The 15,231-nt window shown below is 32.5% G+C and overlaps 1 protein-coding gene across 17 annotated transcripts in view; it reads left to right on the top strand.

Moving 5' to 3' along the window:
* PCDH15 (protocadherin related 15) overlaps positions 1-15,231 on the top strand; it is a 764,244-nt gene that overhangs the window by 710,099 nt on the left and 38,914 nt on the right. For all 17 annotated transcript variants that reach the window (XM_057735541.1, XM_057735540.1, XM_057735538.1 and 14 more), the window contains one exon: positions 7,115-7,203. In XM_057735541.1, the coding sequence (XP_057591524.1) occupies positions 7,115-7,203 (89 nt within the window). The remainder of the gene's footprint in view (positions 1-7,114; positions 7,204-15,231) is intronic.

The following is a 15,231-nucleotide window of genomic DNA, read 5'->3' as shown; positions in this document are numbered from 1 at the left end:
TTGAAGAATCCTTGCATCCCAGGGATAAACCCCACTTGATCATGGTGTATGATGTTTTTAATGTGCTGTTGGAGTCTGTTAGCTAGTATTTTGTTGAGGATTTTTGCATCTATATTCAACAGTGATATTGATCTGTAGTTTTCTTTTTTTGTGACATCTTTGCCTGGTTTTGGTATCAGGGTGATGGTGGCCTCGTAGAATGAGTTTGGGAGTGTTCGGCCTTCTGCAATATTTTGGAAGAGTTTGAGAAGGATAGGTGTTAACTCTTCTCGAAATGTTTGATAGAATTCGCCCATGAACCCATCTGGTCCTGGGCTTTTGTGTGTTGGGAGATTTTTAATCACTGCCTCAATTTCCGTACTTGTGATTGGTCTGTTCATGGTTTCTATTTCTTCCTGGTTCAGTCTTGGAAGATTGTATTTTTCTAAGAGTTTATCCATTTCTTCCAGGTTATCCAATTGATTGGCATATAGTTGCTTGTAGTAGTCTCTCATGATCTTTTGTCTTTCTGAGGTGTCCATTGTTACTTCTCCTCTTTCATTTCTAATTCTGTTGATTTGCATCTTCTCCCTTTTTTTCTTGATGAGTCTGGCTAATGGTTTATCAATTTTGTTAATCTTCTCAAAGAATCAGCTTTTAGTTTTATTTATTTTTGCTATGGTTTCCTTCCTTTGTTTTTCATTTATTTCTGCTCTGATCTTTATGATTTTTTTCCTTCTGCTCACTTTGGGGTTTCTTTGTTCTTCTTTCTCTAGTTGTTTTAGGTGTAAGGTTAGGTTGTTTATTCGATCATTTTCTTGTTTCTTAAGGTAGGACTGTATTGCTATAAACTTCCCTCTTAGAGCTGCTTTTGCTGCGTCCCATAGGTTTTGGGTTGTTGTGTTTTCGTTGTCATTTGTTTCTAGATATTTTTTGATTTCCTCTTTGATTTCTTTAGTGATTTCTTGGTTGTTTAAGAGTGAATTGTTTAGCCTCCATGTGTTTGTATTTTTTGCAGTTTTTTTCCTGTAATTGATATCTAGTCTCATGGCGTTGTGGTCTGAGAAGATGCTTGATATGATTTCAATTGTCTTGAATTTGCTGAGGTTTGAATTGTGACCCAAGATGTGATCAATCCTGGAAAATGTTCCATGTGCACTTGAGAAGAACGTGTAGTCTGTCGTTTTTGGATGGAATGTCCTGTAAATATCACTTAGGTCGAGATGGTCTAATGTGTCATTTAAAGCTTGTGTGTCTTTATTTATTTTCTGTTTGGATGATCTGTCCATTGATGTAAGTGGGGTGTTCAAGTCTCCCACTATTATTGTGTTACTGTCGATGTCCCCTTTTAGAGCTGTTAGCATTTGCCTTATGTATTGAAGTGCTCCTATGTTGGGGGCATAGATTATTTACCATTGTGATATGTTCTTCTTGAATGGATCCCTTGATCATTATGTAGTGTCCTTCCTTGTCTCTTTTAACAGTCTTTACTTTCAAGTCTAATTGTCTGATATGAGTATTGCTACTCCAGCTTTCTTTTGACTTCCATTTGCATGGAATATCTTTTTCCATCCCTTTACTTTCAGTCTATTGAACTCCTCTTTCTCATCACACCTCTCCACCTATAGTCTTCCCAATTTTGCTTGATGACCAAACGAACTTTGAATTCCTTAGGCTAAGAATTTCTTATTTCCTTTCTCTCCTCAACCACACATTTAATTCTTCAGTAAATAATGTTGTGTATATATGTGTACTGCCACATACATATGCTACATATGTGTGTTATCTGCACGTTTTCCAATACTTCTGTTACAATTTGATTGAACAATCATCATAACTCACCTGTATCATTGCAAAAACTCACTAACTTGCTCTCATGTTTTCACTCTTGCCCTTCCAAAATCTGTTTTTAATATAGCAAGTAAAGTGATATCTTAAAATGTAATTCAGGCCCTATTATCTCTCTGCTCAGAACTTTCTAATATCGCCTCAATTCTTTCTAATATCACGTCAATTCTTTCAAAGAAAATCTTAGATCATTATGGAAGACTATGAAGCCCTTGGTAATCTGACCTCCAATGATCCATTTTCTACTCTTCTCCCTCTAACTCCTTCAAGCCCAATAATATTGGCCAATTTGCTGTTCCTCAAGTAGCCAGAAATACTCTCACTTTAGAGATTTTTCAGTGGCTCTACTGAGAATGCTCTTTCCCCAAATGTATTCAGAACCAGCTTATCGCTTCTAAATATTTGCAAGAATGTATTTCACAGTGAGGCATACTCTCATCATCCTAGTTAATAGTGCAACATACTGTGTCACTTACACCTCCTTATTGCTTTCTTTTTTCAAAGGATTTATATTCATGTTTTTTTTCCTCAGAAAAACTCTATGATGACAGGTTATTATTTATTTACTTATTTAAATTCCTGATGTATCTCAGGCTCCTAGAATAATTCCTGTCATTGAATGAGTACTAAATGCCTATGTGTTCAGTGAATGAATGACCCCTCTTTTACAATATAAGTTAGCAGTTCTCAAAGTGTGGCCCACTAAAACCTGAGGGTCCCCACATCATTTCAGGACCCATGATATCAAAACTCTTTTTGGACACTAGGATACTAGGACATGATTTGCCTTTTTACAGTGCTGCATTTGCCCTGCTGCTGCCATTGTATGCTTCATAGCCATACGTAAACAGAAAAACAAAGAAATCTTTCAGCTAAGAATGCTCTTATTTAAGCAGTAAAACTTATTAATTTTAACAAATGTCTACTCTTGACTAAACACCTTTTCAGTATTTTCTGTAATGAAATAGGAAATAGCTATAAAGCACTTCTGGTGTATATGGAAGTATCATGGTTGTCTCAGATAAATGCTCTATGCAAGTTGAATTAGCTGCTCTTTTCAAGGAATAGCTTTCTATTTGAAAAAATAACTTAGAGATAAAATATGGTTATTCAGACTTGAATATTTGATAGGCACTTACACAAAAATGAATGGGGTGAGACTGTCAATTCAGGGAAAACAACTGACAGTATTTGTTGTTAATGATGACATTCAAGCCTTCAAGCACAAATTAGAATACTGGGAAGCATGTGTTCACCACTGTGAACTTGACGGCTTCCCATTACTCAGAGACTTTTCTGATGAGATCAGTGGTCATATTAAAGAATGCTTTTTTTTTCTTGATATTGTGTAATGAAATGTGTCATTTGAAATATCTGTAATATTCAGTGAACCAAAATTTTCCAAATGGCCAATGCAAGATGTTAGAAAATATTCACAGATAAAAGATCCATTCAAAGTGTAAGATAGGTAAATATACTTTAGTAGAACTGAACATGGTTTTAGATTTCACATTGAAACTAACCTTGAATAAATTACCACTTGAGTTTTGGTGGAGTGTTGAAGAAAATATACACAATTATCTTAAAGAAATTGTTACGATACCTCTTCCTTTTCAAGAAAAGTGAGATGGCCCCAGAGACCAGTTAGAAGAAACAGTGACCAGTCCAAGCAAGATTGTGCGGGTCTGTAGAACTTCACTGTCCAGTATGCTAGCTATTTGCCATATGTGGCTTCTGTGCACTTGAAATGTAGCTTGGTTGCATTTAGATGTACTGTGTAAAATACACACTGGACTTTAAGGACTTAATATAAAAAAAAATGTAAAAGGTCTCCTTAGTAAGTTGTTTTAGATTGATTACATGTTTGAATGATAATACATTGAATATATTGGGTTAAATGTATTATTGAATTAATTTCATGATTTTTTATCTTTCTATTGTGATTACCAGAAAATTGAACATTACATATCTGGCATGTTTTGTGTTTTACATTATATTTCTACTGGACTGCACTATCTAAACTATATGAGAATGAATAGAAAAAAGAAATTACAAGAGGTTTATGAGAATTAAAAGGATTTAGAAATAATAAAGTATGTAAATTGATAATCTCTTTTTGGAATTATGTGCTGCACAAATGTTATTTTTTTCCTTTTGGTCCTACCTAGTAATTTTAATCCATTACAAAGATCAATACCAAAAATGATAAAAAATAATTTTTTAGAAAAACTTTTGTTAGTAATTAAGGCATAAAAAATTAAATGAAGCAATTTTAAAGCAGAATTTTTAAAGTGTTTAGTGTAATAAAGTAATGTTTATTTCTGAAAGTGTTTGTAAAAAGTCTATACTAGAAAAGTAACATAAATAAAATTTAGGACTCAAACATAAATATCTTTACTATAGATGACAGAAGAAACCAATGATTCAGGGACATAGAATATTTTTGAAAGATAAAAATTTAAACTATCATAGCTTATTCTCTTCATTTGCATAGTCAAACTATGTACCTTCTACATGAATAATATGTCAGTACTTTAAGGAGATTCTAAATTTTAAATTAACTGTATATACATAAATCTGAGACAACTACTTTTGGAGTTAAATGCAGTCTGACTTTTGTTATTTTATCAGGATTAGAAATACATTTTTTTTAAATTTTAAGAGTACAAAAGCCTGTTTTCAAAATAAAGTGCAGAAATATTTTTGATAATTTGTAAGCTTAATATGTATATATTCCAGAGGACCTTAAATCTTAATTCATTTTGTTCAACAAATTAAAAATTCCCATTGAAGTAATTTATCCTTCTGAATAAAGAGAAAGTACTCACAGTACTTTAAAGGCAGATAAGAATTACTTATATCTGCAAAGCCAAATTTTGCTTCCAAATAAGAGTCCCTAGCATTTGAATTGATTGCATTCTAACAGTTTACTTGTAAATTAACTTCCAAAACTCAGAAATTATTTATACAAAGGGAAATTTGACTATTTCCCTGTACCAAATGTAACTAAAATTCTAGTTTTTCATTGATCTACAATTAGTGAAATCTAACAGCCGTGTGTATAAATCTCTGGGTGTTTGTCTTGGTAAGCTGCTTGTACAACAGAAAACTCCAAAATTTCAGTGGTTTAAACTAACAAGTTTTACTTTTCTATCATATGACACAACAATGAGAGCATACATGGTTGGGTAGCGTTCTTAACAGCTTTCTTGCAAATGGAGATTTAGGGACTCAGTTTTCCTTCCATCATGTGTCTATGCCCTTTGCTATGACTTCTTTATTCAGATAGAGACTGGGAAAGAAAAGGGAGGTTAACACATGGGACAGACTTAAGAATATTTATGTCTTCCTTTTCACTAACTATCGATTGGTCAGAACTCCATCTTATGGTTCTACCAAACTCCAAAGGAAGTTGAGAAATCTATTCTTGTTGAGAAAATAATCCATAATTACTATTTGTTCCAGGCTTTTTGCTTTTGACCAGAATATTTTTAAAACCATTCCTGGTCCAATGTTGAAAGAAAGGGAAAAAAAAAAAATAAGAAAGGAAGGAAGAAAAGAAAGAAGAAAAAGAAGGAAGGAAGGAAGGAAACACATTTTCACAAATCTCGTATATATTTCTATAGAGATTTTTATGATGTATTTTTACTACTAAAACCTAAAACAAAAAACAGAAAACAAAACAAAAAAATAGCAAAAAACCTTATATGTAATTTATGTCTCTTTTTATTCAAGACTGATACAAAAAGATAAAAAGACAGTTACACAAAAACTGTGATAATCCCTTTTTCTAATGAACTCAGATTTTGTGTGTATGTGAAGACACAATCAAGATTCATATACATGTTTAAGGGAAATTTAAACATTTAATCCCAGATGCCTATAATGAGTTAGGGATTCAGGGTTGGAACTGCCAGTGTTAGCGATTTGCTCATAGGTGGTAGTAAAATAGACACCTGGCTTAACATAATCTGCAGACATGAATTTTTAAGCCCACACAATGATTTTAAAGTTTTCAAATTAGTTGTAAATATTTCACATAGTATTTCTTTTCCTGAAAAATGGAAAACTCCAGCAAATCTGGACCTGTTTTCCCACATGGCAATATTCAGTAGAGATGAGTAGTAGCTGACCTCTTCACAGGAGTCATGTGCTCTCTGATTTGAGAGACTTAACAATTCTCCCTTGCATTTCATACTTTGGCTACATCACTCGTTTAGGTCACCTGCCTGGTCCCTGAAGACATTTGAGTTTGTGACTCTTGATTGGGTATCTATGAGCAACTATATGCAGAGAACTTGGAGCCTATATCAGAAATATATGTAAACATGAAGTTATTCCCTAGTATAAATTATATTCAGATATATAGTGCTAAAAATACCTAATACAGAGTCCTGGTGCATATGCATTTACACAGTTTTAATCATTTGTAATGTACATGCAGGACTGTATGATTTGACTTTACATGTTTTACATCTGTATTGGGTAATAGTAAAGAGCATATGTTCTGGAGATTGTGCTTAATTGGGTCCAAGTTATTAATGTCTCTTTGTTTTATTAGTTTTCATATTTAAAAATTGGAATGGTGGTCATAACTACCTGATATGGTGATTTGTAGAATTAAATGAGTGTTAATTCCTATAGAGTATTGAGAAAAGCAATAAATGATACATTGTAAGCAGAAGATAAATGCTATTGTTTTTCTTCCATTTTTCTGAATGAGAACGTGGAAGGAACTCTGTGTTACATGAAAGAATGGATTCATAAACAGCTGTTAAATTAGATCATTTCAACCCCATCTGTAAGTTTGTGTGTATCTATCTCTTTATCTACACAAATATAAGGTGAGCTAAAGCAAACATGAATTCGACATGTGGTGATCTCATGGAACGAATTAGTCTAACTATCCGTATCCCAGATTCTTAGTCACAATGAATAAAGGATCTCTTATGATTTATAAAATCTAAAAGCTGGGTTTTCCATTTTGCTGAGTGTTCTTAAATAACCCAATTTTAAAAACACACAAAACCCCCTTCTTTTATGCTTTTGTAAAAGCCAAGAAAACAAACACAAAAACCAACAGCATCAAAGTCAGAGTTCTGTAACTTCTAATGAAACAACTATTCTGTCATTCTCAACCTGCTCCAACATATCTAGTAGAGATTGTGTAACTAGAAATATCACTTAGCCCTAAATTTATAAATGTGAAACCACTGTGTCTATGCAGAATGGGGAAGGAAGAAATGTTAATTTTTGATTATAGTGAATTCTGTTTTTCTTCTTTCAGGTCTCTGTGGTCAATCAACTGGATATGCAAGTCATTGTTTCTAATGTGCCCCCTACTCTAGTGGAAAAAAAGATAGAAGATCTTACAGAGTAATGGTTTTTCTTTATTTATATATTTATTTTCATATGGCTATAGTTTCTATTGAATTGTCATTTTAATCATTACAGTGTTCAGACTCAACATACATTTTAAATACCTTCTTAAAAATAATTTAATTCACTCCTTTACTGAAATAGGTAGCTTCATTTGAAATATGTGAAGATTCTAAGAGTACCTTCAAATAGGAATGAGAATTAGATGTGAAAAATTTTCTTCAGAATGCTTTGATTAATGGGTCAACATAAACTCAAAATTCTGCATGTAAGAAACAAATCATAAGTTAATTATTTGAGTCTATATCTTGATTTTTTTTGGCCCCAGATTCCTCAAAAAGCTCATTATTTCAGCAATCCAGATAGTCCAGGGAAAGCTATTTCTCAAAATGATGTGTCTAGATGGCAAAAGCTTATTCTTTTAAAAACCAAGGTGACTAATTTTAAACAACATATATTTTAATTATTCTAAAATATATGTCATGGCCCTCTGCTTTTTGAACAGTGTACACTGTACATGGCTGAATATGTTATTATTGACTCAAAGTTGTGCTTATGAATTCACAGTTCTCTAATGTTCTAAATGCTATCAAGGATTATTAAAATGTCTTTACTATTTCACTCTTAACTACCCTAACCTAGCTGGGCATCATTTAATAATTTTATACTGGTATTTACTAGTTATTCCTTGTCTTCTATTGAGTTCAGGTTGACAGATGTCAATTACTGTCAATTTGCCTCTCTTGAACAAAATGTCTTACACTTCCAAGTTTCCAGAAGAAGCTTCAGATAGATAGCCAGCCTTTTATTAATTATGCATCAAATAAAACACAATAGGCACTGATTAAGGCATGAGGAACTCTCCTGTAATAAAAGCATATGTGCTTTACAACAATTACTTCTTGATGCTTCATAAAATTTAATCTTTGGGTGTCACATAAAATGTCCTATGAAAGAGGTGATTATCAACATTTAAGCATGGAATAGTAATCACACAGTGTCTTGTTTACTTCAGCAAAAGTGGTTATACATGCTTAACCTTTATTAAAATAATAGCTGATTACACCTGAAAAAAAGTTAGAATTATGCCTGTCTCTTAGCTGCTTTTAATGTCATCTGTTGAGGCAGGCTTTTTCTGATTACACTACACAAAATAGATGACACTCTTTTCAGCCTCTAATCCTTTGTTTTGCTTTTTTTCAAAGCATTAGCTAATGTTTATATTATATATCAATTTAATATAAGCTTCATAAGGATAGGAAATCTACTTTTCACTACTATAATTCCACTTATATAGTAAGCATTCGATGCATTTTACTGAATGAAAATTTTATACAAGCAAAATCATGTTGCCCTTTTCTTCATATTGAGACAAAATTTATAAAAACTGAAAAAAAGGCAACATAAAAGTATAATTTCATAGCAATTATATGATTTATTCCTCTTACATGAATATGAAGATATGAAAAAGAAAAATCAGGCATCTTTCAAGTCTTAAGAGAAATATATCACTGTGAAAGGAGCTTTTACTTCATATAATATTGGTTGTGAAACACAAGCTTGGAGAAATAATTTAATCTTCCCTAGACTCAGTTTTACCATTTGTTGACCAGATAAAACTCTTACCATAGAATTGTTGTGAGAACTAAATAATATAAGTCATCTAGGACAATGGAAATTGTGAACATTCAGTGAATAACAGATATTCCACACAAATGAGATTAGTGACCCAAAGTCAGTAGGGTAAGGCAGACAGATACCAGAGTTTTTGCATGTTCTATTCAAAGAGCATAGTTTCGTAATGGAGCTAATATTATGGATTCAAACAACAAGTTTGAATCCTATTATAGCTATGTGACCTCTGGGAAAGATATTTAACACTTAGGACCACATTTTCTCGTCTTGAAAATTGGGATAAGGTTGTTAATCTTGTGTTACTTTTGATAGAATTAAGCATAAATTTGTTAATGCAGTAAGCATACCAGACACATGCCAGATTCCATTTTAGAGATTTTTGTTTCTTTGTTTGTTTTTTCTAAAAATCTGTGTTAATTTAGAGATTGTTAAGCACAAAAGTTTTGGATCTCTTTTTTCAAAAAGAGACTTTATTTTTCAGAGCAGTTTTATGTTCATAGGAAATGGAGCAAAAGATACAGAGAATACCCATATACTTCTTTCCCCCACACATACTGCTTCCCTCACTATCCACATCTTGTACCAGAGTAGTACATTTGTTATTGATGCAATCAACAAACCTAGGCTGACACATCATAATCATCCCAAATCCATAGTTTACATAGGGTTCACTCTTGATGTACATACAGTGTTTTGGACTAATGTATAATGACATGTATCCATTATTGTAGTATCATACAGAATAGATGCGCTGCTCTAAAAAATCCTCCATGCTTCACCTATTCAAATGTCCCTTCTCCACTAACCCCTAGAAATCAGTGCTCTTCTATCTCCATAGTTTTACCTTTTCCAGAACATCTTACCCTTGGAATCACATAGTATGTAGTCATTATGATTCCTTTTTGAAAGCTCCTTTAGTAGATGGAAGATGGAAGTGGAGATAATGACTGTTAGATCTAATTCAGCATCATGAAGCCCCAAATACTCACTCTCAGTGTCCCAGGGTGGGGTGGAGTGGGGATGGAGGGCATAATGAAAACATACATGTAGCCAAGGTAGAGAGTGGAGTACAAATTTGTTAATTAAAAACAGGAATTTATGTTCCAGTGACCAGACTAACCAACACATTCATTTCCTGTAGACATTCTTAGATGACAAATCACATCATCATCAAAGCTATTTTCCATATTACCTATGAGACATTCCTGTCTTAAGAAGGGAAAACTTGAACTCCATATAATCATCACTTTTCCTTTTTCCTTTAGGCATACCCATATATGAGGCCATATATGAGGCTAGATCTACATAATCCACAGTTTTCCTTATAAGCACAAAATCAATACAAATTTGGAGAGTTAAAAAAAAAATTAATGACCTAATATATCCATGTCACAATGGGGAAGGTTTTTTAGAATGGGTCAGTATCCTTTGATAGCTAAGAGCTTAGAGCCTGGAAAACAGAATTCTCAAAGAGTGAATGTTAATTGCTATAGGCATGATAATACTTACTTACCACTCCTTTGGAACTGGCTTTAATGGCTCTACTGCAAAATTTTTTTTGTTACTTTGCTTTTTAATGTTTATGGAATTAACCAATGACTCTTTGTAATGATACACATCTCTTTTTAATTATATTAATAAGTTCAGCAAATCCCCCCATAATGAGAAGCTATGCCCCTTACAAGTGGCCTTTCATGTGTATGTTTTGAAGTATTTTAGGTTAACCTTAGCATGTATATGTATCTCTTTGTGAGCCTTGTTTTTCTCTTAGAAATTCTTGAGATTAAGGAGTAGAAAAACTGTGAGGATAAGGTTAAGGAGACCTTATTATAACCTACAAATGATTGGCAATAGTGTCTAAAGAAGCTAAGAAATGTCTACATTCTGTATCTTCTTCCTTTCTCTTTCCACTTCACCATGAAGCCCAGATAAATAAAAGAAGTTTGGGATTCTAAAATTTAAATCCTTAAGAATCTGTAGAAATGGCATTTTCAAAAGTGTAAATAAAAAAGTTTAGAAATATTGTATTACAATATGAGTCAGAAATGATAACTTAGCTCTCAGAGTTGGTCAAATGCTCTCTTACTTTCTAAATATAATATGAAAATTCAGTGAAATTAGGACTGTATTGACGTAGTTACTGTTTGGTGTGGAAGAGCCTATTTCCATGAAATATTTACGTAGCATCTGAAATATGTCTGTGTAATTAATTTATAGCTCCTGGAATTAAGGTTCCAAACATACTTTAGAAATCTAGCCAAAATGTGTATTTCTGGGATAAGAATTATGAAGTCTGTTGGGAAGAAAACCTATGAAACAGTAAAAAGTAAGTGCCAGCACTTATATTGTCTTAAATCTGCGTAATAAAGACTTGGTGTTGTGGGGAAAGGAGAAGTTGAAAAGTAAATCAATAAACACGCTATCTTTGATTATTTTGACCTACCCTTGGGGGAGCTCAGGGAACTTTCTGTAAAGGGATATATTAATAGTTTAGTAATAATAAATTTAAAAATATGTTTGTACTTTTAATGTTATTTAAATTTTATTTCATTAAAATAATTCTTTAATTATAATATTTAAATGTTAACAATACTTAGTAATTTTTATAGCAAAATCCATTTGGAAATAAAACTTTATTTCCAAAAAGAGGTAGTAGGGTGGATTTAGCCTGTGGGCTCTAAATTAGCAACTCCTAATTTAGAGCATTATAATTTGTAAAGAGAAAAAGTCACAATGCATATTTATTCTGTTCAAACTCCTGTAAGAAAACACTTTGGGGAAAACTTGTGTGAAATTCCCAAGTGATATATATTAGGAGGCTAGGAAGGCTGTTCCTTTGAATTCAGAGGACCGAGGCTCAAGCCCTGGCCCACCAGTGACTAGGAGGTCTTGGGTCAGGAAATTAAACTTTTTGATTCCTAATTTCCATATCTTGAAGCTGGCAATTTAGTCATTAAATAAAGGGTAATTCCAGGGTGTAAGCACTGGAGATTTAGCAGTGAACTAAAACAAAGCCCCTGTTCCCATGAAGCTTACATTCTGTTGGGGGAAAACAGCAAATAGAAAAAGAATAAGAATTTATAATGTGATGTTAAGTAATGATAATTGTGATAAAGACAAAAGTAACAATATAAAATATGGATGAGAAGTATCATTTCAAATAGGATAATTGAGGAGAACCTTTCTAATAAGGTGAAATCTGAACAGAAACCTGAAGGAATGAGGGAGAAAGTCATGTGTCTGTGGTGATGTGGGGAAGCAGGGGTGGAGGAGGGGAGTTATCCCAGAGAGAGGACACTGCAGATAGGAGAATCCAGAGTTAAGAGCATACTTATGATACCAAGATATAGATGTCAAGGTAGGAAATGAGTTATAGAGGATCTCAGAGGCCACTTGAAGGATTTAAAATTTTGTTCTGTGTAAGATAGGAAATCCTTATAACTGTCCAATATAGTAGCCACTAGTTCCATGTGGTTATTGAGTGCTTGAAAAGTGACAGATCCAAATGAGAGGCACTGTAAGTATAAAATACACACCAGATTTCAAAGGCTTAGTACAAAAAAACAAAAAAAGAAAGTAAAATATCTCCTTAATATTTTTTGTGTGGATTACATACTGAAATGATCATTTTTGGATAGATTTAAATAAATACATTAAATTAATCTCACCATTTTTATTTTTAATTTTTTTAATGTGGCTACAGAAGTTTTGAATTTATATGTGTCACTTGCATCGTACTTTTTTTTTTTCTTTTTGGCTGCGTTGGGTCTTCGTTGCCGAGCCAGGGCTTTCTCTACTTGTGGTGAGCAGGGGCTACTCTTCTTTGCAGTGCGCAGGCTTCTCAGTGCAGGGGCTTCTCTTGTTGTGGAGCACAGGCTCTAGGCACGCAGGCTTCAGTAGTTGTGGCTCACAGGCTTAGTTGCTCCATGGCATGTGGGATCTTCCTGGACCAGGGCTCAAACCCATGTCCCCTGCATTGGCAGGCAGATTCTTAACCACTGCAGCACTAGGGAAGTCCTGCATTGTATATCTTTTGGACAGCATTGCTTTAAATATTTTGCACAGAGAAATAACATCCTACCTTAAGTTTTAAAAGGTTGTTGAGTAGGAGATCAGGAGACTGGTTATGAGTCTACAGCAGTAGTCCTGGAGAGAGATCAGTATGGCTTGGACTGATAGTAGGTGTGGACATAGAGAAGGATTAAGTTAAGGGTTTATTTTTGAAGATACAACCTACAGAATTTGTTATGGATAGAATGTAAGAGAAAAGGTAAGAAACAGTAATGACTCCTAGGTGTTGGGTCTGAGCAAAGAAACAAAATAAAAATATTTGCCATACTTGGACCCTGAAGAGTTTGATAAAATTATACATGCAAAAGTAAGGGTATTGTGTTCTTGGAGAGGATTGAATTTATTTGGCAATATTTGATTTACATCAATAAAGACCCCAGATGTCAGCTCCCTCTCTCATCATCACCCTGCTGATTTCCCAACTTGGTAATGTATTAAAACTCCAATATCTATTACTCACAATCACTTTTCTAGCCCTATGTTTAAATTATTTTCTTTTGTCTCATTTATTCTATGTGAACTGAGTATATTATATGTATCAAGAATGGTGCTATCGTATCAAAAGAATGAAAATCTGTTTAAAAAAAAAGTGTAAGCCCAGCTAGGACATGTGAAATATATTATTGTATTGAGAATTTAGTTGTATAGTTTTTCTTATCTGCTGTACTCTAAATTGAATTGCTATAAATATTTCCAATCACATGCCAATTTTGTTCAAGTATCCTTAATACAAAGATGTAGTTGAAGCTGAAGAGGTTATTAACAGAGAATGACCTTAAATGATCTAATTGTATCAGATAATAAAGCACAGACATTTCAATAGCACAGCTTTTGAAAATAACATTTTCTGTAATAGGCATGTAATAGTTGTAAAATAAATTGAAGCCAGTCATAAAATAAAACATAAGCTCAATATAAAATGAAATCCTACTTCTTAATAATCAAGGTATAAGTCATGATTCTTTTTAAAAAGATAAATGTAATTTGGTTTTATTCAAAGTCTAGGTGATTCATTGTTGTGACACAAAGGGGATGCATCTACTGTTTTTCTGAAATAGTTTGGAGCTTTATTTTGTTAGAGAAAGAAATAACTTCCTGTTTTTCCAAGAAGTACTTACTTTCAACCAATTATAAGAGGCCATAGTTTTTTTAAAAAATTAAGATAGCCCAGAATACAATTTGACTTGTACAAAATAGTGTCTGATATTGTTACTCATGCACTTTGCAGAAATTACCAAAAGCAAATTGTCAACTAGATTTTACTCTTTTAAAAATTCCACTGTATATTGATTCAATGAAGGGTCATATATACTGATGTGTTTGCTTTCAAAAGGTTTATTTCATATTTTAATGGCCGTACTCACCATTAATTAGTTAACAGATTTCTGAATGTTTATCAAAACTGTACCAGTTTCCATTGTGAGAAATAAAAAAGTGTTGAAGGATAATAAATAAGCTTTCTCAGTTAATATTTGCCATCTGATATATATGATATAGAAAAATTTAAATACATAATTGTGCCCCTCTTCCATTTTTCTCAGCAACATATATATATAACAGTTTAGCTGTTACATTTAGATGGTATATTTTATCAGATTCAATATTTTTCTATCCTTTTTTTTTTTTTGCTTTTTTTTCAGAAACAATGAAAAAAAAAGCAAAAAATAAAGAAATGTAGTGCTTTTTATAATTCCATTGATGACATTTTAATTTTACTTTTATTTAAAAATAGTGCTTGATATATTTGAGCAGTTGCTGTTGTTTGTAAGAAGACATAAGTAGAATCTTTCTTAACTGAATATAAATATAGTTTAATGGAAGACCAATTTAAAAAACCCTACCTTTTTGGTTTTACAGCAGATAGAGACATTTTTACATTGTCTTTGCCCTGTAAGAAAAATACAAACATTAAATTTTTTTTTAAAATAAGTATCCTACTTAAGAAAATAGCAAACAAAGAATATATTGAATGAGATTGTGAAAATAAAAAATAAATTGAATTCATAAGAGAATTATAATGAAGGTACTGGGATATTGGCTATAATATTTTTATTTTAACTTATGATTTGTGCTACATATTTTAGAAGAATTTGAATAAATATTTTAAAACATACAAAAGGAAAACATTAAGTTATACAGTATATTCTATGCGGTGACTTGAGGGACAGTGGTTATTTATATTCCAAATGTAAAATCCATTAACAAAACAGTGAAAAAAGGCATTTCCCATCCTCTTATTATCTTTTCATTAAAAGTATATTTGGAAACACATTTAGAGAAATTGAAGAGGGAAGCAGAATAAAGGTAAAGTGTTATAAT

This window comes from Hippopotamus amphibius, chromosome 5 (genome assembly GCF_030028045.1).
Source record: "Hippopotamus amphibius kiboko isolate mHipAmp2 chromosome 5, mHipAmp2.hap2, whole genome shotgun sequence".
In the NCBI taxonomy this organism is placed as follows: domain Eukaryota; kingdom Metazoa; phylum Chordata; class Mammalia; order Artiodactyla; family Hippopotamidae; genus Hippopotamus; species Hippopotamus amphibius.
This window is presented reverse-complemented; position numbering and strand designations above follow the sequence as displayed.